General features: G+C 50.5%; 1 protein-coding gene across 4 annotated transcripts; it reads right to left on the bottom strand.

Moving 5' to 3' along the window:
* CACNA1F (calcium voltage-gated channel subunit alpha1 F) lies at positions 1-25,534 on the bottom strand. Of its 4 annotated transcripts, none has more exons than XM_041001589.1 (48): positions 25,490-25,534; positions 23,545-23,794; positions 23,106-23,211; positions 22,751-22,890; positions 21,581-21,723; positions 21,336-21,488; positions 20,629-20,825; positions 20,416-20,519; positions 19,675-19,865; positions 19,371-19,463; positions 19,163-19,256; positions 18,958-18,984; positions 18,633-18,793; positions 17,384-17,609; positions 15,272-15,479; positions 15,057-15,177; positions 14,867-14,948; positions 13,928-13,973; positions 13,647-13,725; positions 12,966-13,104; positions 12,628-12,757; positions 12,182-12,241; positions 11,888-11,994; positions 11,707-11,794; positions 11,205-11,312; positions 11,033-11,085; positions 9,982-10,128; positions 9,004-9,205; positions 8,751-8,909; positions 7,858-7,968; positions 7,544-7,627; positions 6,785-6,805; positions 6,423-6,551; positions 5,759-5,824; positions 5,416-5,507; positions 4,850-5,009; positions 4,632-4,759; positions 4,264-4,360; positions 4,029-4,131; positions 3,691-3,792; positions 3,378-3,508; positions 3,081-3,212; positions 2,128-2,294; positions 1,527-1,634; positions 1,277-1,404; positions 1,063-1,175; positions 469-666; positions 1-231 (listed from the first exon to the last, which is right to left on the bottom strand). In XM_041001589.1, exons 1-48 carry the CDS (start codon positions 25,512-25,514, stop codon positions 1-3), a joined length of 5,940 nt encoding a protein of 1,979 aa, XP_040857523.1. In that variant the 5' UTR covers positions 25,515-25,534. The 4 variants fall into 4 exon arrangements, with proteins under 4 accessions (XP_040857523.1, XP_040857533.1, XP_040857551.1 ...); XM_041001599.1 differs by having other exon boundaries at positions 12,966-13,113; positions 13,674-13,725; XM_041001617.1 differs by having other exon boundaries at positions 12,966-13,113; positions 13,674-13,725; positions 23,545-23,559; positions 25,441-25,514.

The raw sequence follows: 25,534 nt of genomic DNA, 5'->3' as shown, positions 1-25,534 counted from the left end.
TCAGAGGGCACCGATGCAGGTCATTTCATCCCCCAGGTCCTCATCGTCCAAGCGCGAGAGGATGGACTCCTCGTCACTGTAGAAGGAGCTGGTCCCCTGTGCCAACAGGTCACTTGCAGCACTGTCCATCTCATCCAGTGTCAGGCGACACGCGTCTGCGATTTCCTGTTTGGCCAGGGCCACAAAGCGCGGATCTCGGGCAAAGAGGCCCAGGCCTTCAGATATGAGCACCTGCAGGTACAGGTGGGATTGAGGCTGACTGAGGGAAGTATGCTTAAGAGCCAGCGGGGGCAGGGGTGGGCAGTGGGACCAGCAGGGCACCCGTCATGCACAGAGAGGGCACCAAGCCAAGGGGTGGCTGGGTGTACAACACTTCCCAGGGACCTCTTTTTCCTTCCTCCCTTGGTCCCTTTCCACCTCTTTCTCTCCCCTACCCCCACTGTCTTGCCCATGTCCCCTTAGACTCACAGCTTCCACCAAGCTGTCAGCACTGCCTCTCTTGCCATGGCCCGGGTTCGAGTGGGTTCCAGGTACATGCAGGCAGGTGAAGGTACGCAGTGGCCGGCCGGATTTGCTGAGGTATCCCTCCCCGGTGGCTCCTTCCTCCACCAACAACAGTGGGGCATATAGGAGCCGACCCTGCTGAGGAGGGGTGGCCCAGGAACCCTGGGAGCCAGAAGACACATAAGAGGGTCAGGGATGCAGGGGTGGGATGGAGGGATCTATGACTCACTCCTGTGAGTCCGTTTCCTTGTCACCAATAAAGCAACGAGTCAGGGCAAATGAGTATAAATTAGCTGTGAGTTGATGTCAGTGTATTCTGCATGTTAGCTCTGCTACTTACTAGGTGTGTGCTCTTGGATAGACCTCTCTGAACCTCAGTTTGCCCATCTGTAAAGTGGGGCTAAGAAAAGTACCCCTCACACCAGTAATGAGTGAGCAGTTTGCATCCCTTGGTGTGTGACCTGTTTTTTGGCTGGGCTTGTCATGTAGCATGCTGGCTATGTCTGGCCAAGGCTGCCCCCAGTCCTCTAGACCTCATCACCCCCTTCCCTGCCTCACCTGTGCCCTGCTGGATCCTGAGTTGCGCCCTCGATGGTAGGTGCCAGGGATGGGTAGATCCTCACAGCTGCCCTGGCGCTGCAGACACTGGATGGTGAAGGAGGGCTTGCGGCCTGAGTGGAGAATGGAAGGATGGCACCAGACTAGTTCCTGCCCGTGGGTCCTCTGTCCTGCCGTCCCTTGCAGGGCCCTTACGGCACATCCCAGCTCTCACCTGCAGGTGTGGGGGGCAGCAGGCGGCGGCGTGGTGCATGGTGCCCATTCACATATCGCTGGGGTCTCTGAGGTGGCAAGAGGACTGCATTTGGGGGAGTCCCTGCCTGCTCATCCACGTAGGAAAACCTGTGCGGGAGTGAGGATGGAGGCAGGTGAGGATTGAGGTCTGGATCCCGTGCTAGGGCCCCATAGGCCTGTCCTCCTACTTGGGGCCTCTGGGCCAATCCTACGTTGTGTCACCAGCAGACTGCTCGGCCACTTCCTCTTGCTCGTCCTGCTTGTCTTTCCCTCTAGTTCCCGTGAGCTGAGAACTTCCTTCTTCCGGGATGGTGAACATGAGCATGCCAGAGTCTCTCCTGGAGAAAGCAAGGCACGGTAAGCAGACCAGATCCCCTTGGTAAGTGGTCTTGGGTCCCCAGGTCCTCTTCATCCCATGCCTTGTCCCCTAGAGAAACACAAGGGCTGATTTTTTTTTTTTTAAAGTCAACAGTGGCTTTTTTCACAGATGTTTGTCTCGTGAGAAGTACCCAGGTTTTTTTTTTTTTTTTTACTCAAATAATGGCTCCATCACCTCCCTTTTACAGGTAAGGAAATTGAGGATCATGGCAACTAAGTGACTAGCCAAAATTCACTGAGCAAACAAGAGCTAAACTCATTTGAACTAAAGCCATGTCATTCAATGCCTCTCTCATGAATCTTCCATCATCCTCTATTCCCACCAAAGCTCAAAACACCTTCATCCTCCTCAGATTTCCAATCAGAGACCTTTGGTCTGTCTACCCCTGCCTCTGGAATAACCCCATGCACCAAGTGTTCCCATACTCTCCCTGCACAGGAGTTTGACCATACCTGTGGCTGTGGGGTGCAGCCTGGGGTGCATTGGGCTGTCTGGCATCAGGAGTCCCGCCATCATCTCTGGGCCCGAGGCTGACTGAATCTGGGGGTCTGTCTCCAGTAGGAAAAGACACAGAAATCCTGGAATCCCGGCGAGATGAGGGCTGGGAGTCCATAGGGGCCTGTGGAGCATTACGGGATGGAGTGTTGCATCCACCTGACAATTGTGTCCTTGGTCGTCTCCTTTTGTGTGTCTCCCCTACTAATCCAGGGGCTCCCCAGGGGCTGAATCTGGGTCTTGACAGCTTATGATTGCACCTAGTGAATATTTCTCTGTTGCAAAGGTGGCTTCTCCCCAGAGACAGTGTCAGACACTCAGGGAGATGAGGGAGTATTCTAAAATCAAGAGTTCCTGGGGTTCAACGTTGAATGTTGAGGGAGATGGGTAGGTTTATCTTGACTTGCATTTAGGCATGGATATATATATATTAGCCAGCACCCCTTAAATGAGAGCACATGTTTAAACATTAACATTATAAATCAGTTAAAAATGAACAACAGCAGCAAAATAGGGGCTGGTATTGTGGCACAGTAGATTAAGCCACTGTTTAGAATGCTGGCATCTCATAAGGTTTCCAATTTGAATCTTGGCTGCTCCACTTCTAATCCAGCTGCCTTGCTAATGAGCCTGGGAAAGCAACAGAAGATGGTCCATTGGTTCTCTGGGCCCACAAGGGAGACCCGGATGAAATTCCAGGCCCCTTGGCTTTGGCCTGGGCCAACCCTGGGCATTGTGGCCATTTGGGGAGTGAACCAACACCTGGGAGATTTCTATCCCCCCCCCCCCACTTTCTTTCTTTCTCTCTTTCCCTTTCTCTGTAACTCTGCCTTTCCAATAAATAATTCTTTGAAAAGTTAAGAAATATGAAAGAAGAGTATCTCAGGGAGTGAACACTTGTTGAACTGACTTTGTGTATTTCTGGGTCCTTCTCATGTTCCTCCTCTTCTTCAGCCTGCTCCTCTTCCTCCTCTTCCTCTGTGTCACAGGTGAGGGCTTGCCGCATCTCAGGTCCCAGGTCCTGCAGGCTCCTCAGACCAGCCTGTGTTGGGGGTGGGGAGAGGTGGGAGGATAGAAAAACAGGGTAGTGGGCAGGTACTCACAGTTTAAACGCCCCGCTGTAAGAGCTTGCTGCCCATGCGGCAGGGTGGTCTGAGTCCCTAGACTCTCTGTGTTCCACTCCCACCCTGGGTCTTGCCCTGCCTACCTGGAGGACAGAGGAGGTGCTTGAGGGGGCTTCAGTGCCTAGGAGCCCCTTTTCTTTCCTGCGCCGGAATTTGCGGAAGTAGTCCTGGATCAGGAATGTGGCGTAGAATTTTCCTACTGTGACCTCCTCCTCTGGGGCCGAGGGGAGAGAAGGCAAGGATATTACAGGAGTCCTCAGCCTTGTCTCCAGGCCCCACCTTCCTACTAAGCAGCACAGACTTGTCCAATTCCTATCTGTGGTCCACTGTCCCAGGCAGTGCTGGTTTTGCGGTGGGAAATAATGTGGGAGGGCTTTCAGGAGGAAGGTAGCTCACCGTCTGGAGGGGGTAGGACCTCATCCAGCAGTTTCTGCTTTATCCGCTTCCAGATCTTCTTGATGACCATGCGCAGCTCCTGGTTGGCTTGCTCCAGGTTCCCTGAATTGGAGGATCATGTGTGTGTGTTTGGGTGGGTGTTTTGCAATAGGAAGAAACCTCTTTCACAGCCACACACTACCCAACTGCATGGGGACAAGGATCACAGACCTGGAAAAGTCAGTCACTCACTTGGAAAGCTGAGAACTAGCATCAGGGTCCATCACATAATGACTTTGCTCCCTGCACCCTCTCCCAGAGGACCCACCCCTTGCTGCTCCCCTGCTGCCCCCTCCAACCTTCTGTCTTGATCTTTAGGGATGTCCGGACCAGGGCAAAGAGTGTAGCATTGAATGTCACTGTTCCATCTGAGTTCAGGGGCACGTTCATTGCTACAAGTCTCTGAGAACACCAGAGGCACAGAATTTATTCAGCAAAAATGTTCCTGGGGCAGAAATCTTCTGAAGATGTGATCAAACACCCCTCTACACCCAAAGCAGATCCCTGGCCACTGTGGTGGGCGGGTGCACAGACCTTACAGGCCACTCGGTGTGGACACAGCTTCCCAAATCCCAGCGGGGGCTGGATGCGTCTCAGCAGGGCAACCACATCCAGGTGCTTGATGCGGCCCCTAGGGCAGTTGGGGAAGGACCACTGGATTGGCCAAGTTCCCTTTAGTCCTTTCTTAAAGCCCCATCTGGTCATGGCTTCCTTCCCACACCAACACCCCAGGGCCTGCCAGGGAAGCAGCAGAGGGCAGAAGAGAGGGGCAGTGGAAACCCTGGGAGCATCTATTGATTGGGCAGTAGAATGCCTAGGTGTAAAGGTCGAGGGCTAGGGGATCATCTAGGACAGCGCATTTCCTCTTGGGATTCCAGGTTAGGACTCAGTGGGGGGCATACTTGGCCCCAGGGTCATATTCAGACCAGATCCTCTTGAATTCATCAAGGTGATGGGGGCCAAGGATGGACCAGTCTCTGGTGAGATAATCAAAGTTGTCCATAATCACAGCCACAAAAAGATTGATGATCTGCAGGCCAGTGAGTGGGAAGGTTAGGTGAAGGGCAGGACAGGGTCTTGCGGGTGGGGGAGGGGGCTGGTCACGAAGAATGGTTCTTACCAAGAAGGCACAGAGCATGAAGAAGCTGATAAAATAGGCAATGGCAAAATTGCTACCACAGGTGAATTCCTCACCAGGGCCAAAGTCTGACTCAGGGTCACATCGATTCCCAGGCAGGCTGGCCAGCATGATCTCCTGCCAGGCTTCACCAGTGGCACACCTGTGAAATCACACAGAGGTGGCATCCTTCAGGAGGGGGCTGTGAAAAAGCCATGGCTGGTGGGATTGTGGGTGACTGGGGGAGTGAGCAGAAAGTTTTTCACCAGAGGCTACCCCTGGCACAGCTGGCATTGAATAGTGACCATGTTGATGAGAGCCATGTTCATGTGTGCCAGATGGATCACTTAGCTCTCAGAAGTGGAGTGGGGGGAGTGGTGTGCACCTGAAAACTAGTCAAAAGAGTGGCTACAGCTAGACTACTCTAGCAGGCTCTTTGACTTACAGCCAGAGAAAAGCTCTTGGGTTGTCTGGAGCTCCATGATTTCTGTATCCCAGAGAGGCAAGCTGTGTGACCACCACGCACATGCTAGGGACTGAAGTGGCAGGGCAGGGTGGGGAGATGTTACCTGAACAGAAGAAGCACAGCCTGTGGGAAGGTCTGGAAGTTGTTGTTTCGATTGATCTGGGTGCCATCCTGAAGAGCCACTTTGCCAAACATCTGAAGGCACACAGGGTCAGTGTCGCTGGGGCTGAAACTATGCCACTACCTGCCATTGCCTGTGTCATACTTCCTAATACCTACAGGGTGCTCCCAACCCTAATAGGCAAGAACTGCTGATCGCATTTCATGGGGTCATCCACCTCATCTCTCTTTCTACCCACCACCTCCTTTCTTTTTGGGGCTATTGCTACCTGATTTACCTCCCAGCAGAGAGCTCATGGGGGATGCTCCCTAGAGTTCCTACTTGCCTGCATTCCAATGACTGCGTAGATGAAGAATATCATAGCGATAAGAAGCGCCACATAGGGCAAGGCCTATGGAGATTGGGAGAGGGGCCAGACAGATGCTCAGGTCCAGGTAGAGAACTATAAGCTCTAGAATGAATGGACTGTTCAAAGTAGGGGCCTACTGGCAGATGGAGTCCCTCTCCAAAGTACCCAGGGCTATCAGTGTCTCTCAAATGTGGACATAATATTAAAGAGCAGAGTATAGAGTAGGCATTGTAGTACAGAGGGTGAAGCTGCTGTCTGTATTGCCAGAATCACATATGAGGGCTGATTTGAGTCCTGGTTGCTCTGCTTTCCATACAGCTTCCTGCTAATGCACCTGGAAAAGCAGTGCAAGACAGCCCAAGTCCTTGGGCCCTTGCTGCCCATGGGGGAGATCTGGATGATGGAGTTTCTGGCTCCTGGCCCAGGTGAGGCCACTGAAGCTATATAGGGAGTGAGCCAGCAGATAGAAGATCTCTCTCTGTCTCCATACCCTTCTCTATAACTCTGCCTTTTAAATGAATAAATATATAATAAAGGTTAGTGAGGCCAGAGGCAGATGCATTAGGCATGCTGAGAGATATTGTTATTGGCAGTGATGAAGAGACAAGCTGAGAGGTGTGAAGCAGGGGCAGGGGGTCACCTGGAAGGACTTGATGAATGTCCAGAGCAATGTGCGAATCCCTTCACCCTTACTGAGAAGCTTGACCAGCCGCATGACTCGGAAGAGGCGGAAGAAGGTGATGGAAATGCGGGAGCTGTCCTCGGAGCTCTGGGTTGGGGGAGGTGCAGTGGGAATGTTCAGTTTACACCTGCCCCAGGCACCTCCCTGCCGCATGCCTTGGCCTACTGGTCCCCAAACAACTCAGGCCCCAGGGTGGTTTGGGAACATTCCTGAGGATTCTTGGGAAAGGCTGACTGGAGGAAGGGAAGGAAGTAAGAAGGCAGGGATGGTGTGGTGGAAGGAAATTGTGAGTACATAATCCCTGTTGTAAGGGGAGCTACCTCACCAAGGTGGCCACCATTCTGAGGTAGGGGGAGCATGGAAAAGGCAGAGATTACAGAAAATGTGATGAAATCAAAGTCCCAAGTGCCCAAGAGGAGACATGACGGAGCATATAGGGAGGATGACAAGAAAGGGTATGTGGTAATGGATTAAGTAGGTTGTGGGAAAAGTTGGTCATGGGGATGGAATGGGGAGGATGGAGAGACATTGGAGCCAATAGAGGAGATAATGGAGCCAGTGGTATCATGGAAATGATGGAGAGAAGCCATGGAGGACCCAAATGGAGAAGTCAGTATGGAGATATGGAGCCAGCAGTGTTGTCAGTTGAAGTGATAGAACCATATAAGATCCAACGGAGGTGACGATGGAGCCAATGGTAGAGTCAGTGGTGAGGACAGAATCATAAAAGAGCCAGTTGTTGGAGGAAGTGAAGCCAACGAAGTAGTCAGAGGAGATGATGGAGCCGAAGCAGGTATCAGTTGAGATGATGGAACCAAGTGGAGGTGAAGGTAGAGACAAGCAAAGACATATGAGGTATAACAGTGGAGGCATTTATGAGATTGTCTAGCCAGTGGGTAGGTTGCAAAATTTAATAAGGGAGACTGACTGACTCAATGGGAATGTAGAAAAGAGCTAGAATGAGGACATCAGTCTTAAGATTGAGGCTGGTTGAAGGGAAGTCACCTCCACTCAGGTGAAAGAGAACCCCAGGGGTGGGAACGCTTGGAGAGAGGGTTAGGGGACAGGTCAGTCCTTACATTGACTTCGGTGACGGCAATGTCCACCACGCTGCCCACCACAATAAGAGCATCAAATGTGTTCCAGGCATCAGTAAAGTAATGCTGTAGGGCAAGAGAAAGTGCTGTTCTGTCTTTGCCAAGCTAGGCCAGGGTAGTGGGGATTCTACAGGCAGGGTCTAGCTTGGACTGCATTATGGGACTAGCATTTGGACCCTTCCTACACCAACTCTCTTGACTCCTTGGATACTGTACCCAGAAAGTTTGGCAACAGGCAAAACCCCTAAAGAATTCACGCAAAGAATGTGGGCCTAGGGTTGGGGGCAGGGGTTCACCTTGGGTTTGAAGGCGATGATTTTGAGCACCATCTCAATAGTGAAGAGACCAGTAAAGACCATGTTGAGGATGTCCATGGCGTAGTTAAAGGGAGCGGTCTGTTCATAGTGCTGGGGGAGAAAATCAAGTAGGGACAGACTCGGGTAAAGCCCTCTCCACCCCAATGAAACAGTCCTAATACTGGGCTCCACTGAGCCTGGAGCCATGATAGTATCATGGATGGGTCAAATCACTGTCTGCTTCCCACAATGGAGACTGGAAAGCCTCCTTTTTAATTCCTAACTTTTCTTATAAACAGGATAATCGGTCAGTTTCACTAATAAGGCATAAACATCAGTCTGCTGTTAGTTGGCAGCTTCTGTGAAGAACACTGTGCTTTCTAATTGAAGGCTTAAATAAAGACAGAGACCTGAAGCATAACTCTCCATTCTTTTTTCTGCCCTGAATGTGATTTTGGTGTCTGGAGCTACAGCAACTGTCTGTGACCATGAAGCTACAACTCATGAGAACGAAAGCCAACTTGCTAAGAAAGGGTCTGGGTGTCTGCTGAGCAATAAGTAAAGAGCCTACTTTCTGCACCTCTCATTATGTGAGGTAACTGTTATATTTCTTTGACACCAGGATGCACACTTATTTTTGCACTTTAGAATCTCTAAGATTCAGGCATATTTTATAATCAATGGCAATTTACTATGACTATGGGTTACTTTTACACATTCTTACATGTCTGACATCTAGTTACCTTAGATTTGAAGAAATGTGGCTAATGTCTCAATAAGTCTCTGTCAGATGGGGGTTTTCTTACTTGCCACCTAAAGCTTTCCTAACAATTCTCAAGGGATTGTGTGAAGAGAACAGGTGTCTAGTAAGGGTTGGGGAGAGGAGCCCAGACCTGCATGGCTAGGGCAACTGTGTTGAGCAGAATGAGCAGAAACATGAGGTACTCGAAGGCAGCAGAGTTGACAGTGGCCCACACACGATACTGATGCGGGTTCTTGGGAATGTAGCGGCGGAGTGGTTGGGCCTTGAGGGCGTACTCCACACACTGGCGCTGCATACAGGTACAGGGCATGAGTGAGCAGTGGAATTCCAAGGTAAGGGGGCAGGGATCAGTGGTCATGGGTAGGGTCTGGACTCAAAGTCACCTGGTTCTTGTCCAGCTCACAGTTTTGGTATTCCTGCTCGCCCTGTGCTCGGAAGGTGATGATAACAAAGCCCACGAAGATGTTCATCATGAAGAATGCAATGATGATGATGTAGACAATGAAAAACACGGAGATCTCCACATGGTAATTATAGATGGGACCCTCATCTTCTGCGTGTGCATCAATGGCCTTGTATAGCAGCCTGTGGGAGCCAATATGGGGATAGAGGTGGAGGCAGCCTATGCCTCTAGGACACTGAGCATAGACAAATTAGAATCTCCTGCCTGGCACCATGAAAATGCCTAAATCCTCTGGCCTAACCACCTAGGACCTCCATTCATATACCAAGAAAAGCTCAGACTCATGTCTTCTGTCCCTGGCTTGTAGAAATCGACAGAGGCCTCCATAGTCCTTTAGGAGATGCTCACTCAGACCCACAAAGACCTCAAACCCCCTAGTTCCCACATGCCTCCAGATCTCCTTCTCCAGCCACCTGGAGACCCTGGAGCAGCTTTCTGGAACTTCCCCACGAGCTCCATCAACTACAATCCCTTGCTCCATCTCTGTAGAGACTTCCAAATGATGCCCCAAAGACCCACACAGCTGCCTAGAAACTCCATTATCATTTGTTCCATCTCCTTTTTTCACAGAAACATTTTTTATGTTCTATCTCTTTAGAGATCCCCTCCTCCAGACCCCAGCCAATCCTCCCAGACCTCCAGACAGTGCCATCTAAATCTCACTCAGTCCTCTCAGAGTGCTACTCAACTCTTGAATATCACTCACGTTCGCAGAAAGAACTCCAGCTGGCTTCTGAGAGGAGCCACCAGGACTTTGATATGCCCTCCAGACCCCAGAACACTCAATTCCATCTTGTGAATTCTTCACCACGTTTCCTCCATAGGTATACTCCCATCCATTCCCTGGAGATCCCACCCTCTTCCCAATGCCCTGACATCCTCAGGCCCTGTTGCTCACGCAGGCCAGCCTTCGAAGGTGGAGACAGTGAACAGGGCCATCATGGCTGAAAGGACATTGTCAAAGTTGAAGTCACTGTTAATCCAGAGCCGCTCCCGAACCAGGGGTCGTGACACATCTCCATCAGGGTAGACCAAGAAGGAGCCTCTGCAGGTGGTACAGACCAGCTTTAGCAGGTAAGGAGGGATGGAAACTGTGGCTTGGAGGAAAAGGGTGAAGCTAGACAGCTCATTCTTCCATACTAGGTTGGGTGATCTTGAACACTTCACCTGATTATGCTTCCATTTTCCCTACATATGGCTTGTCACAAGGATTAAAAGCCAAGAAATGAGACTGGTATCTGGCACCCGGTTAGTACCATGACATCATCACCACCACCTTTACCACCATCATAATCATCATCCAGGACAAAAGAATGCTAATATAGCAGCCACCACATAGCAGCATTAATCAACTCCAGGCCCTGTGCTGACCTTCCATGTAGTTACTTCACATTGGATAGTACATTTTGCATACAGTGTGCTCCTTCCCTCACAACAACCATGTGCAGCAGGCAATCTGCTACCTCCATTTTTCAGATGAGCAAAATGGAACTCAGGAAGGTTCAGAAATATAGCCAAGTCTCATGAAGTGGATCTCAACCGGGAGTGTCTGACCCTACAGACCAAGTTTTTCATTGTTAACCTATACAGAAGGCTCCAGATGAAAGCTAGGGACCTTGAATGCACTTGGAAATTGCTGGTGGGTAGGTGAAGGGAAGGGGCTGGAAACAGAATGTGGGTGACCCTGGGGAATGAAGAGAGGGGCTTGGGGGAGAGGTTGGGGCCTACCACAGCCTGGGGAGACCCGAGAGTCTCTATAGTTCCAGAAGAAGGTCTAAGGGATGTTATTTTGGGCCCCTGGGAAGTTCTGAGGGCCTTTGGGGGGGGCTATGCAGCAATGTGGGGTCTCTGAAGTTCTCAGGAGGAAGTTCTAGGGGTTGCAGGTACAGTTCAGGGACCCTGTGGAAGAGATTCCAGGCTCGCTGGAGGGTCAGGTCTCAGGCACTTACTTGCATTCCTTTGGGGTGTGTTTGGCCTCATCAGTGCAGCTGTAGAATTTCCCCTGTAGACAGCACATCAGTCAAGTGGGTTCACTCCACTCATTCCCCTCCTCAACTCTGCCCCACTGGCCTTAACCCATGCTTACACCCCTCCACACACACACTGCAGTGCTTCTCCCACCTTGAAGAGCTGCACACCGATGCAGGCAAACATGAATTGCAAGAGTGTAGTGACAATCATGATGTTCCCGATGGTCCGGATGGCCACGAACACGCACTGCACAACATGCTGTAGGAACCCACACATATGGCTAGTAGACACTGTAGCCCACGGTGGTCATGGGTTGGGGATTTTGGTAATGGGCATAGCTCAGGCCTTTGGGTTGGGGGCATATACTTTTGGATCAGGGGTCAAGGATGTGGGATTGAGAGGCAGTGAGTGATATGGGTGAGGAACAGATGTGCACCAAGCATGAGTAACTGCTTGCTGGACAGGGTATGTGGGCATGGACCAGGACCCCAGATCACAGAAATGTGGCTGCTGGTAAAGAATGTGTGGTCACTTGTAAGGAGCATTGGTCTGGCCTTGTGGCCAGTGGTTGAGTCCACACTGCAAGGTCAGGCACTGACACTCATGGTCAGTCTGATCAAGGATGCTGTGGGTTTGGATGAGGTGGGGTCACCTTCAGTCCTTTAGCCCTGTTGATGGCCCGGAGGGGCCGCAGTACACGCAGTACTCGGAGAATCTTCACCACGGAGATGGCGCTGGAGCTGAGGAGGAGAGAGGGCAGTCCTCAGGCCATGCCTTTGGCTTGACCCTGCGTCCGGGGAGAAGGGGCTGGGTGGGGAATGTGCATCACTCACTGGATACCGAAGGAGATGAGGGACACACTGACCACCAGTAGATCCAACAGATTGAACCAGCTACGGCAGAAGGAGCCCCGGTGTAGGAATGCCCCAAACACTGTCATCTAGGGACAGGACATCAGGCTAGACTCCAGGGTTTGTGGTTCTGGGCTGGGGTGGGGTTGGGGACAGGAGGGGTGGGCTGTAGACTGGTGAGTGGAAAGCAGCAACAGAGTTTAGCTGGAGTCAAGGGGAGGTGGGCTTTGAGGGTGGGTCTGGAGTATGTTGGAGCAAGCAAAGCCTGTTAGTCACCTTTAGTAGAATCTCCACAGTGAAAATGGAAGTGAAGGCATAATCAAAATATCCCAGAATCTGGGGAACAAGGAAGAGGGGGAATTGCTGATTGTGACTGAGGGAAAGCTAGGTGTGTGCACCTGTTCATGTGTGCACCTCTCCTTGTAAGTTTTGTGCTCTTTCTCTCTCCCTCCATTATCTCTCTCTTCACCACCACCACCATCAGTAACATCAAAAATTTCTTGCCAAGTCAAAAACTTTGGCCATCTGAAAGATTGGCATTGACATCTGGACTCCCCTGCCCCTACCCATCTGCCTAGTTTGACTGGTTGACCTCTCTGAGCACAGCTTCTCTACTACTCAAAAGTCCCATTCTTTTCCCTGCTGCCTTCTGGGTATGCTGCACACACAGTAGCCATGTTCTCAGCCCTGGGACAGTCTCCCTAGCCCCAGCAGAAGCTCACGTGATTGCGGAAGGAGTGGGCTCGGATGGGATCCTCGGCGGCCAGGGACACACTGCTGAGGATGATGAACACCAGGATGAGGTTGGTGAAGATGTGATGGTGGATGAGGGTGTGGCAGGCCTTCCTTAGCCTGGGGAGGCGGGGGCATGGGGCGGTGGTAGGGGGATGAAGCATGGTTAGAACTCGGGAGCTTGAGAGACACAGCCCTGATCTTGTTGCAACAGGCTGTGGCCCTCCTCCACCTTAGCCCTTGTGTGGTGCTTTATTCTATCCCCCGCCTCCCCCCCCCCCGCTGCTGCCAGGCTCTGTGCCCAGCCCCTGCCACTCCCAGCACTCACGGGTTTGTCTGGCTGAGGCAGAAGAAGGCACTGCCCTCTGGGATGGGTACCACTTTCTCCTTGGGCACAACTTCCTGCAAGAGTTCCACACGCCCTACACCCCCTTCATCCTCTTCCTCTTCCTCTTCTTCTTCTTCCTCTTCCATGCCTGTCCCCAGAAAAAGAGCAAAGGAGAAAAATCATTGAGAAAATGGATAGAAAGCACCTAGAGTGGTGCTTGTCACATGGCTAATGTTTCCCATTTCCCTATGTGCAAGTTGGTTCTGGAGGGAGGGCATTATAGTCTGATTGTTTCACCCCTGAACACCCAGCACCCAGAATAGAGCCTAGTGTACATCAGGAGCTCAGTAAACGTGTGTGGAATGGGTGTTGTAACTGCAGTTAATAGATAAAGTTGAATTTGGCACAGAAGATTTCAAGATCCTTGCAAAATTTTTTTTCATAAGACATTTTTTCCCCACACCTCATATGTATACATAACTTTATAATAAAGGCTTGGAGAACTTCAGTAGTATAATGAAATGTCTATTTCACTTTTCTAACATTGGAGTTCCCCAGTGTTGCTGGCCACATGGGAAACCCATTATTTTCAGGATGATCTTGGAAAAGCCTGTGTCCCAAGAGAGGACGGTCTCAGGGTCAGACACTGTCGGCCTGGGCTCTATCCCCAGGATCCCACACCTCCTCCATTTGGCTTTGCCCACTTGCCTGCTCCTTCGCTCTTTACACCCTCCTCATCCTCCTTCTCACCACCAGGCACCTGGGGGGACAGGAAGCTGGGGGTCATTTTTTTAATCAGAGGAGACACCAGGAGATGGACACATGGGAGAGGCATGCAAGGGATACAGTACGGTGGGCTGGGGGTGGAGGAAGAACAGGCAGAGGATGAGGGTTAAAGCTATGCATGCACAGGTTTTGGTGGTAGTGGGAGAGATATAGACTGCCCCCGGGTTCTAACTCACCAACACTCCATTTTCCTGTGGGGGATTGCCCTTGCTATTCTTCTCTCTGTGTGAGGAAATTATGGGGTGATTGCTGCCAATGTCAATAGATGGATGAGGCTAAGAGGGTCACTGCATTCAGATTACACGTTCCTTGGGTTCCATAGGCCCTCCGTACTTAAACACCACCCCATCACGCTGGTTCTATTTTTACACCCTGTTAAGTTCTTTCTGGCATGTCCCTTCTCAGCCTCAAGACTCTACTCCTCACATTCAGAACAACCAAAGTCCTCACCCCAACACAAAACGTCTTCAATAAGCCCTTTCTATTCCCTCTACCCCATCTGATCTCATTCCCTACCACTCTCTTCCTTTCTCATGCCATTCTAGCTTCACTGGTGTTATCAGACTAAACTATCAGCATTTTCATATCAGCATCTTTCCTTGTACCTGCCATTCCTGTAACTTGAGTACTCTTCCATCACAGATTTGCATGGTTCTCTCCCCCACTTCATTCAGACTTCTGCTCAGCTGTCATTTCCTCCAAGAGACCTTCTTTTGCTACCCTAACCTATAGGACTTCATTAGATATCATTAACATACGGTTTTCTTGATATATTATCTTGTTTGTATTTTTGTTTGCCTTCTCTGTGCCAGAATGCCAGCTCTGTGAAGGCATGAATTATGTTTGCCTTGGCTCTGGCTAGCTCCTCAGTATTTAGAATAGAGCCCAGCACAAGCTCATTAAGTGCTTGTTAGTTGAATGAAAACTGGCTGACTGTATCTGCAGGTGAGGATTACCAGGGTAATCAAAGACATCTCTGGTGCAAGTGAGGTGTGTGTGTGTGTGTGTGTGTGTGTGTGTGTGTGTGTGTGTCTGTGTGTGTGTGTTGTTTACCAGTAAGAGATTCCAGAGAGATTCCAGGGAGATTCTATCTTGGAGGCAGAGCCAGATCTCACCTGCCCTTGTCTTTGGCAGTTCCTGCATCTCCACTGGCCAGGTTGTCCACAGCAATGGCAAGAAACACGTTCAACAGGATGTCTGTAGTGAGCTTAGGTTACAGAGGATGGAGAAGAGCCTATCTGTGGCCTGCCTAGCTCCCCGTCCACCCTGCCCCCACCAATCTTCCTGCTAAGGATCCAAGGATACAGTTGCCACAGATGAAGAGAATGATGAAATAGACACACACTAGCATGCCTGGGAAGAAAGGGCCACCATAGGCCATGATGCCATCATACATGACTACATTCCAATCCTCACCTGTTAGGATCTGGGGGATGGGGTGGAAATCACTGTGAAATTCCTGGGATCTTCTTCAATTCAGGCTCCCAACTCACCAAACCCCCAGGATCTCCAGCTCCCACCTGAAAGACTGTGAGTAGGGCCTGGGGGAAGGTGTCAAACGTGCTTCGCTTCGTTTGGGTCTGGTCAAAGTTGAACTTGCCCCCAAACAGCTGCATGCCAAGCAGAGAGAAGATGATGATGAAGAGGAAGAGGAGGAGCAGCAAGGATGCGATGGATTTCATCGAATTGAGCAGTGATGCCACCAGGTTACTCAGAGATGCCCAGTGTCTACAGAAGAGAAGGAGAACAGGACTGGCTTGGGCATCAGGTTGAAAATAATCTTGGAATTGGGGATATAGTGAAATTAAGAAGTATGGGGACAATTGAGTTTGGGATTAGTTTGGTGTAATGAAGATCAGGTTAGGATGAAGGTTCAAATGTAAGTTGGTAAAGCTAGAATTGGATTTCAAGTTGAGACTGGGACTTGGCTTGGGGATAAGATTGTGGATGAGTATTGGCATAGAGGAAGAAATAAGATGAACTTGAAGCAGAGGCAGGGAATGAATTGTAGTTGGAAGTAGAGTGACAGAAGTTGTGATATGGGGAATGAAGAGTATTTCCTAGTTGGTGCTTATTAATTAGAGTGGGGATGGGAATTAGGGATGAGGTGGGAGATAGGATTGGGTCTAAGGAAAATGTGTGGTTATGGTTGGGTATGGTGTTGGGGTTGGGATTGGGATGAGTATGGAGTTGAGTTTGGAGGTCTGGTTGGGGACATTACAGTAGGAGTGGAGTGCAGAAAGAGGATGCAAATGGAGCAGACACTCTCAATAATGGACTTAAAAAATCTTTTAAAAAATACGGATATTCCCATTAAGCTGAACAAGATGGCAGATAGAAAAATCTAATAGTAAAATGGTCTATGGTCATGGTCCACAACAAATGAGAAAGTGCAGTCTAACAGCTTTGGCAGTAACTATCAAATGGATTTTCATACCCACAAAAGCAGGAACTTATGTCCACTTTGATTCCTGGTGATTCCTTGGGTCTAAAACTATGCTAAGCATGCAGTAGGCACTGGATACTAAGTGAATGGGGAGCAACATTATAGCACGAGTGTTAAGCTGTTGTTTGTAACATTGGCATCCCATATGAGTGCTGGTTCAAGTCCCATTTGCTCCATTTCTAATCTAGCTCTGTGCAAACGTGCCTTGAAAAGCAGCAGAGACATGGCCCAAGTATGTGTGTGTTCTCACCACCCATGTGGAAGCCCCAGATGGAATTCTGGGATCCTAGCTTCAGTATGGTGCAGTTGTAGCTGTTGTAGCCATCTGAGATATGAACCGGCAGATGTAAGATCCCTCTCTCTAACTCTGCCTTATTATTATTAATATTATTACAGACAGAAGAACTCTGTGTTTATTTTTATTGAGAAGGTTGATTTACAGAGAGAAGGAGAGACAGAGAAAAAGATCTTCCATGCACTGGTTCACTCCCAAAATGGCCACAACAGCTGGAGCCAAGCTGATTGGAAAGTAGGAGCCAGGAGCTTCCTTCGGGTTTTCCACACAGCTACAGGGCCCCAAAGCTTTGTGCCCTCCTCTGCTGCTTTTCCAGAGCATAAACAGGGAGCTAAAAGGAAAATGGAACAGCCAGGGCAAGAACTGGTACCCATATGGGATGCTGGTGTTAGCAGGCAGATGATTAGCCAATTGAGCCATTGTGCTGCCCCTCTGTCTTTCAAATACTTACACAAATCTTTTAAAAACATGGATGGCAGTGGACCTGGCATGGTAGCCTAACAGCTAAAGTCCTTGCTTTGCGTGAGCCAGGATCCCATATGGGTGCCAGTTCTAATCCCAGTGGCCCCACTTCCCATCCAACTCCCTGCTTGTGGCCTAGGAAAGCAGTCAAGGACGGCCCAAAGCCTTGGGACCCTGCACCCGCGTGGGAGACCTGGAAGGAGCTCCTGACTTCAGATTAGCTCAGCTCCAGCCATTGTGGCCACCTGGGGAGTAAATCAGTTGTTGGAAGATCTTCCTCTCTGTCTCTCCTCCTCTCTGTACATCTGACTTTCCAATAAAAAAAAAAATGTTAAAAAAAATGGATGGTGGTGCAGGTGAAGTTATCGTGGGAGCTGGGGTGTAGCCTTGGGGCTATTTGGAATCCCAGTATTCTCATCTACCACCCACCTGGTGACCTTAAAGATTCTGAGGAGGCGCACACATCGCAGCACTGAGATACCCAGGGACTGCATGGCTCCCACCTCCACCAAGGTGGTCTCCAGGATACCCCCGCACACCACGAAGCAGTCAAAGCGATTGAAGAAGGAGGAGACGTAGACAGAGGGGCCCAGACCGTACAACTTGAGAAGCATCTCCACCGTGAACAGACACAGCAGCACTTTGTTGGCATACTCTGTGGGGAGAGGGGGCAGCAGTGACATGCTGGCCAGTTAACATGGTGCCGTGGGGGAGGTGGTGAACACTGGGTGATCTGGGGTAGCTGGTAACAGGCCAGGTGCAGGTTGGGGGTGGGGCTAGGGATGGGGGTGGACTTGTAGGGCACAGTAGAGGAGGTTGGGTGGGGCCTGCGAGAGCAGGGAGACTCCAATTCAAGGAAAGAGCTATTGGAAGTTGTGATTGGAGTAGGCTGGTTTTTGCAGTGGGGTTACAGGTGTTGTCAGTACTCATGGTGAGGCAGAGGTTGTAATAAGTACTAGCAAGAGCTAACATGGTGTTGTCCTCTCTGAAAGTGGAAGATGGGAGGTAGAACCCTGTTTCTTCCTCATCCTCTCCCTTCCTGGCCCACTCTCCCTGAACACTGAACATGGCTCATGTGTGTCTATATCCCTCACCTTCTGAATAAACTTTAACACTTTCTTAAAAGGAAAAAGAAAAAAGAGCTAGCACCAAATGTTCATCATGAGTGGGTCATGCAGTGTTCTAAGTACCTTGCACTGTAACTTACCTCATCCTCTCAACTAAACAAATACTAGCATTTGGGTCATTTTGTACATGGGGAAACTGAAGCACAGAGGCATTAACTTGTCCTGACAGTGTGTGCACTTGGCATCTGGCTCTGCCACTCACTAGGTGAGTCTTGGGATTTGCTGCTGAACCCTTCGGTGTTTTGGTGTTCGGGACTCTGTGCCTTAGTACTTGAGGTCCCATAGGGTTGGGGGGGCTGGGCAAGAAATTGAGTTCACACACATAAGGTACCCAGAATAGAACTTGATGCACCCAACGAGGGTCACGTTGGTGCAAGCTCTAAGGGGAATATGGGGCAGTTTTCTGCTCTCATCTGGGTGGCAGTGTGTGGAGGCCACAGGTCTCTTGGGTACCTTGGATTTGGACTTGGGGTTGTGGAGGGCAGAGAGGGCTGAGGAAGGGTCCAGGGGGCTGGGGCAGAGGGCTAGTAGGCTGCAGGGCAGGTGCGTACCCTGGGTCTGGGTGAGCCATACTGGCTGTCCGTGGTGCTCCGAGGCGATGGTCAGCGTGTTGAGAAAGACAAGCAGCAGCACGGCCCAGTAACAGGCATTGGACTTCACAGCCCGCCTGCAACGTGCTCGGAGGCTCCTGTTGACTCTGCGGAGGCGGCGGCTGCCGGAAAACAGAGCCCACAGGCTGAGCTCACCTACCTAGGCCCTGGTTGGGGTGGGGTACTGAGGTAAGGGATGTCTGGAGGCCATGGAGGATTTCAGAGGGCAGGGTGAATGTATCTCAGAAGCATGCGGTCAAGGGGTTGCACAATCCTCTCAACTCACCAGACTCTGGTTTTCATGATCTTGTTTCTGGAAGAGGAAGGGAGATGAGCGTCAGAAGGCTTACCTCTCTCCCCCACGGCCCTGGGGAAGGGGAGTCAGTGCCCGAGAGTGGATGTCAAAGTTTGGAGTCAAGGTCTGATGCCAATGTCAGGACTGGGGTCAGGGTCTATACTGAGGTCTAGGTCAAGGACTGGGGGAACCTCACAGGCAGCGTGTACAGCCAGCCAGAGGCCCTTCCTCTTCATCTTCGTCACCCGTGGTCTCTGCCATGGAGCCTGTGTCACTGGCTGGGAGACTGGCTGAAAGGCAGAAGGTGGGGAGGGAGAGAGGTCAGGACCCAGAAACCCCAGGGTCCTGTCTGTGCTTGCCCAGCTCATCCCACCCCCAACTCTGCAGCCTGCTGGGACCCCCACCATGGCTGCTGGTGGAGTGTGTGGAGCGAGTAGAGTGACTGAACCAGCGAAGATGTCCACGCCTCCTACTGGTCAGCTCGGCCAGCTGTGGCCCTGAGGGGTCAGAGAAAGAGAGCTGGAGAGAAGGGCTTGGCGGCAGGGTTAGGGCTATGTCTAGGATGGGGCAATGTTATTTGGGGTCTGAGGCTGGCTGTAGAGTCTCTGTGTCCAGAGCCCTAACTGGGGGCTGGGTATCAGGAGGCCTGGAGTCCATTGGAGCCCCACATGGAGCTAGAAAGGGGTTGGCCATGTTAAGATTGCCTACGGTGGCCGGCCCGGCCCTCTTCTGCCACAAAGCCAGAGTTGCCATCTGCCAAGGGGTCCTCGAGGTCCAGCTCCTCTGCCTGTGTGATCCAGTCCAGGTAGCCCCGTAGATCCTCCTCCATCTGTTGCTTCTCTCTAAGTTTCTGGAAGTCTCCCCGGGCTTTAGCTTTCTCCCTCTCCTTGGAGAATTCCCTGAAGGAAGAGGAGGGAGAGCTAAGAGGGGAAGCTGCCCCATTCCCCTTCTTTCATCCTGCTTATTGTACTAGCCTCCTATCTGTTCTGTGAATATGCCCAATACATCCTAGCATTGGAGCCTTTGCACTGGCTGTTCCCCCTGTTGGAACACTCTTCCCTGCCATCCCAGCATGGTCCTCATCTTCACATTTTCACTGAAATAACATTTTCTTGAGCAGTCATGTTCTGACATCCCTAACAGCAAGCCCCCCCGACTCTAATCTTTATTTTTCCTTTCTTTTCATATTACATGAAAATGTGGGTACATACCACAAACACACACAAACACACAATTTGTCATGTATGTTTATATTGTTTGTTCCCATCCAACTGTAATTCAGGAAGGCTGTTTCTCATCTCTTGTTCCATTCCTAAAATGCCTCACATGCTGTTGTTGTTCATGGTTGAGCATTTTGGATGGGGTTTTACAAGATGCCTAGGAGTTTTCCAGACACAGGAAAGGGGGAGTTGGAATTTGTGGGGGTGGAAAATGGAGTAAGTCTCTCACCCACTCAGAACACCAAGTACAAGGTTGAGGACGAAGAAGGACCCAAAGATGACCAGGCTTACGAAGTACACCCAGGGCAACTCATACCCCATGGCATCCTGCATCTAGGGAGAGAGGGTACATGCTGGTTAGAACATGCCAACATTCCCTCTGAACTCGAGGTTAGGAAAGGCAGGTGCAGCTTCCAAGTTGGGTGCCCACTATGCACCTCACCCAGTAAAGCACATCGGTCCAGCCTTCCATGGTGATGCACTGGAAGACTGTGAGCATGGCAAAGAAGAAATTGTCGAAGTTGGTGATGCCGCCATTGGGCCCTGGCCAGCGTCCTCTGCACTCGGTCTGATTCAGTGTGCATGCTCGTCCGGAGCCAGAAGATGCACAGGGCGATGGGTCCTCCTCTGCTTCTACATCTGTGGAGACAGTCAGAACTTGGGGCTCCCACCCTGGATCCCCTCGCTCCTGGCACTGATTCAGGGGCCTAGAATTTTCAAAGACAACTACAATCCCATTTAGATTCCAATCCTTTGAGGTATTCGGAACTACTGGGAAGCTGTGAGTTCCACTACATTAGAGTTTGGGGGCAAAATCCTTGAGTTTGAAATGGTTCCTAGTAAAGGATATCCTGGACTTGGGCTGCTGATGGAAGGGAGGATGTGGAGGGTGGAGTAGTAAGTACCAGGCAGGCATGTGGCCTGTGGGTGAAGTCTTGTGATAAGAGAGGTTCTAGTAAGGGATTTAGGGAGGAATGTTGGATATAGGGGCAGGGCTTGACTATCTGGTGGTGAAGCCTGAGACTAGGGGTGGAACCTTGTGAATTCCGATGAGCTTCCTGGTAAACAGAGCAGGGACTAGGAATTGGCTGGGGGATGTGGGGTGAAACTAGGGGAGTGTCCTGTGCTGGGCCTGGTGTGCTGGCTGACCTGATCCGAGGAAGTAGCATGTCTTGTGCATGCGTCCGAGGAACAGCTCAAGACCAATGATGGCATAAATGATGATGACAAAGAGAACAAGCAGGGCTATGTGCAGCAGCGGCACGAGTGCCTTCATGATGGAATTTAGCACAATGTGCAGGCCTGTGGGGAGGTAAGGGTGTGTGACACGGGCCAAGGTGAGCTCTGCCCCACCTCCACCCCACCAACCATCCAGAGGGGGACATGCCACTCACTTGGGACCCCAGACACCAGCCTCAGTGGCCGCAGCACACGGAACGCCCGCAAAGCCTTTACATCAAAGCCCCCTGGCTTCCCCCCAGTATGCGGGGCATCACCTGGCCGTCCAGGGCCCTGCTCCAGAAGCACGCTGAACAGTCTGACCAAGAACATGGGATGGGGGAAGTGGGGTCAAGCCTTGCGAGCTTCCACCCTTGTCCCCCCCCCCACCATTCCTTAAGCCAAGCACACCTCCCTGTAACAGGAATGCATATGGACTTAAAATATGTTAGGCTTGGGGTGGGGATTGTGCACAACAGCTGCCTGGGACACGGGCATTCTATATGGTTTGAGTCTAGGTTGCTCACTTCTGATCCAGCCCCCTGTTACTGTGCTTGGGAAAGCAGCAGAAGATGGCTCAAGTGCTTGGGCCCACGTGGAATACCCAGAAGAAACTCCTGGCTTTAAACGAAACCAGCCCTTGCCGTTGTAGTCATTTGGGGAGTGAACCAGTAGATAAAGTGCACATAGTGTCTCTGTCACTCTCTCTCTTTCTCTGTCTCTGTAACTGTGCCTTCCAAATAAACAAGAGAAAAATTTTTGGAGAAATGCCAGTGCTGTAGGTGGAGCTTAGCCTACTATGCTACAGCACCAGCTTTGGTATTACTGTTTTCATTAAGTCCTTCCCTCCCTTCCTCTCTCCTTCCTTCCTTTCTTCCTTCATTTTTTTCAAAAATATTTATTTTTATTGGAAAGACAAATTTATAAAAAGAAGGAAAGACAGAGAGAAAGATCCTTCATCCACTGATTTATTTCCCAAATGTCTGTAGTGGCCAGAGCTGAGCTAATCCAGAGCCAGGAACTTCCTCTAGGTCTCCCACATGGGTATAGGGTCCCAAGACTTGGGGCCATCCTTCACTGCTTTTCCAGATCACAAGTAGGGAGTTGTATGAGAAGTGGAACAGCTACGATACAAACTGGCACCCATATGGGATGCTGGCACTTGGAGGTGGAGGGCTATCCAGTTGATCCAACATGCTGGCCCCCAAATAAATCTTAAATAGATAAATGTTAGTATTTCTTATGCTGCCTGCCTAGTGGAGCAATCTTAAACAATTGCTTCCCTGAGTGCAGAATCTTGCAGTTCAGAAGGTCAACTAGAGCACTGTGCCCTTTCAGATGCGCACCCGACCACAACGATGATGAAATCGAGAAGGTTCCAGCCATTGCGGATATAGGCGCTGGGGTGGAGCACTAGCCCATAGGCCACAATCTTGAGCACGGTCTCCACAGTGAAAATCACCAGAAAGACGTATTCCACTTGCTCCTGTGGGGGGAAACAAGGGTGGGGTGGGAGTTGAAGAGTTAAGTGTAGGCAGGGTTGAAGGGATTGAAGGTTGGTGTGTGGGGGGTCTAGATAGAGGATGGGGTTGGGTAGAAATGGGCCATTTGGGTCTGAGGAAGACAGGGCTTGTATGGCAGCCTTGAGATGTGACTTTCTGTGAAGATGGGGTAGGTTGGGTATGGGGGAAGGTGCCTCACCAGGTTGTGATTAGCGGTGTTGGAGTCATCTTCAGGGAAGGGGATGTAGACCCCCAGAGCCACACAATTGGCAAAGATGGTGAGCAGGATGAGGATGTCGAAGGGCCTTAAGTGGACACAGTCAAGGATCCAGGCAGAACCTCTGTGTGCCCCTGACTTCCGGGTCACCGATCCAGACTTCTCCAGCCCTGCTCCCCCACCCCTACCCTACCCTAGGCCTTGACTTGGACCACAGTGGAAACCTCAACCACCTTGTGATTTAGTCCTTGATTCTAAATCCACCCCATTCCCCAGCCATGACCTCTACCTTTCTAAACTCCCCTTCTAATCCTGTTCTTCACAATTGATCCCTAATAATCTCAACTAGACTCCATCTCAGCCTTGACCCAATTGTTGACTATTGGTTCCCTTGAGGCATGCTCCTGGCTTTCCAGGATGCTTCCACTCCACAATGCTGATGCAGGATCTCCGCAGGGGATTGGCTAGGGTGAGGCAGAAGAGTGCCCGGGGTGACCGCTGAGCACTGGCCACTGCCACTGTCTTGTGCTTGCTGTGCTGGGTCTTTCGTCTAGGGGTCCCCAGAGCTGATGATCCACTAATGTCATCCCCTGCCGCTGGAGCTCCAGTGGACAGCCCCCATTCGGGACCAGGGCATTCTCCATTGGCTGGACTGGGGTCTGGAGTGTTGTCTGTGTGGAGAAACCAAATCAGAGAGTAAGAAGGCATCAAAATATTGCTGCGTCCTGCTCACTCCCATGTTTAAAGGAAGAAGAAAAGAGTGCATAAAATAAGGGAGAGTTGGGCCTGACACAATAGCCTAATGGCTAAAGTCCTCATATTATATGCGGAGGGATCCTGGATGCTCCACTTTCTTTCCAGCTCCCTGCTTGTGGCCTGGGAAAGCAGCAGAGATGACCTAAGTCCTTGAGACCCTGCACTCATGTAGCCGACCCTGAAGAGGCTTCTTTTTGGCTCAGGTCCAGCTGTTGTGGCCACTTGGGGAATGAACCAATGGATGGAAGATCTTTTTCTCTGTTTCTCCTTCTCTTTGTACATCTGTTTTTCCCAGAAAAATAAATCTTAAAAGAATTAGGGAGAGTTGGGACTATGGATGATGGTTTTTTTTGGGGGTGGTGGTAAATGAACTGATAAGATTAATACTGGGGATAAAATAACAGTTTGCATGGGGTGAAGGGGAGATTACGTATCCAAGCAAAGTAGAGTTTGATGTCAACGCTGGGAACTAGACTTTAGATTGTCATGGGGGTGGGATTAAATTTCTAACTGGCAACAAATTTAAGGTGAGTGGTTGCTTTTGGATTGGAATGAGATTGGGTTTAAATGTGGGAAGGAATGGAGTCTGATTTCATTTTGCTTGAGGGTTAGGATTGCTTATTTTGAATTGGAATGAGAATGGGGATCAAGGTTAGGGCTGGAGTTGAGTTTTGAGTGGGGTTTTCTGCTGAGTCCATCTCTCCTTCCCATTACCTTGTTTCCCATCTCTGTAGGAGAGTAGCTTGGCTGGTTAAGACAGCCAAGCAGGAAACAACGTCCACAATTAGATCCTGACTCTACCACTCGATGGCTGTGGAGGCAAGTGATATAATCTGTTGGAGCTTTAATTTTCTCGTCTATATAATGGGGATAATAAGAGTATCAAGAATACCTACATTATAGGCAGGCTGTGAGGGTTGACCAAGTTTGACAGTCAGAATGCCTAACACAAAATATTATACTCATTTTGTAGATGAGGAAATGGAGGCCAAAGTTCAAAGTGACCTGAAGAAGTGGTTGAACTGGGAGTCAAACTTAGGCAATCTTACTCCAGAATGCATGAGGTTTACTAACATTAAGTTTCTCTCTCTCTCTCTTGTTTTGTTTCTTAAAAGGGTTTGGGAAAGTTAGAGACCACGCTCCTAAGACTACCGACATCCAGGGGTTGAGATTGAGGTTGAGATCAGGTGATGTTGGAGCGCTTGGTAAGGTCTGTATCCAGGGCGGGGTTGGACTCTAACAGGGATTGGCCTGCTGGGAAGCAAGATTTACTTTAGGATTCAGTGTGGTGCTGACGATGCAGTTAGAGTTGGGATGGAAGCTAGCATGGGCTTAGGTCCCGGATTCAGGTTGGGTTTCTTTTGGGAACTAAGGAAATAGGTGGAGCTGGAAGGCGTTAGGGGGGAAGTGTCCTGTCAAGCGGGATATCAGAGGGCTGAGGCTGTGTTTGGGGCCGGCTGGGATGGGAATGGGGTGGGAGGATTCTGGTCCCCGGAAGCGCTCCCTGGGGGAGGGGGTCTGGGAGGACATTGGATGGGTGAGAGGAGCTGAGGGTGGAGGCAAGCTCAGACTTGCTCCAAGGGTCTGCAGGGGTGGGAAGCAGCTCTCACCTTTCCCGCCTTCAGATTCCGACATCCTCCTTTTGAGATTGAAGG

Source organism: Ochotona curzoniae, unplaced genomic scaffold, assembly GCF_017591425.1.
Source record: "Ochotona curzoniae isolate NIBS_2020 unplaced genomic scaffold, NIBS_Ocur_1.0 contig_1274, whole genome shotgun sequence".
NCBI lineage: Eukaryota > Metazoa > Chordata > Mammalia > Lagomorpha > Ochotonidae > Ochotona > Ochotona curzoniae.
The sequence above is the reverse complement of the archived record's forward strand: the minus strand, read 5'-3'. Positions and strand labels throughout refer to the sequence as shown.

Coding starts and splice junctions, on each gene's coding strand:
- CACNA1F (XM_041001589.1), bottom strand. CDS start 25,514: ATGTCGGAATCTGAAGGCGGGAAAG. Junction 7,969..8,750: donor CAGTTGCCCTAGCCATGCAG/GTCTGGGCTCCT, acceptor TTTCTCCCCCAG/CACTATGAACAGACCGCTCC. Junction 2,295..3,080: donor AGGACCCAGAAATACACAAA/GTCAGTTCAACA, acceptor AATGCTCCACAG/GCCCCTATGGACTCCCAGCC.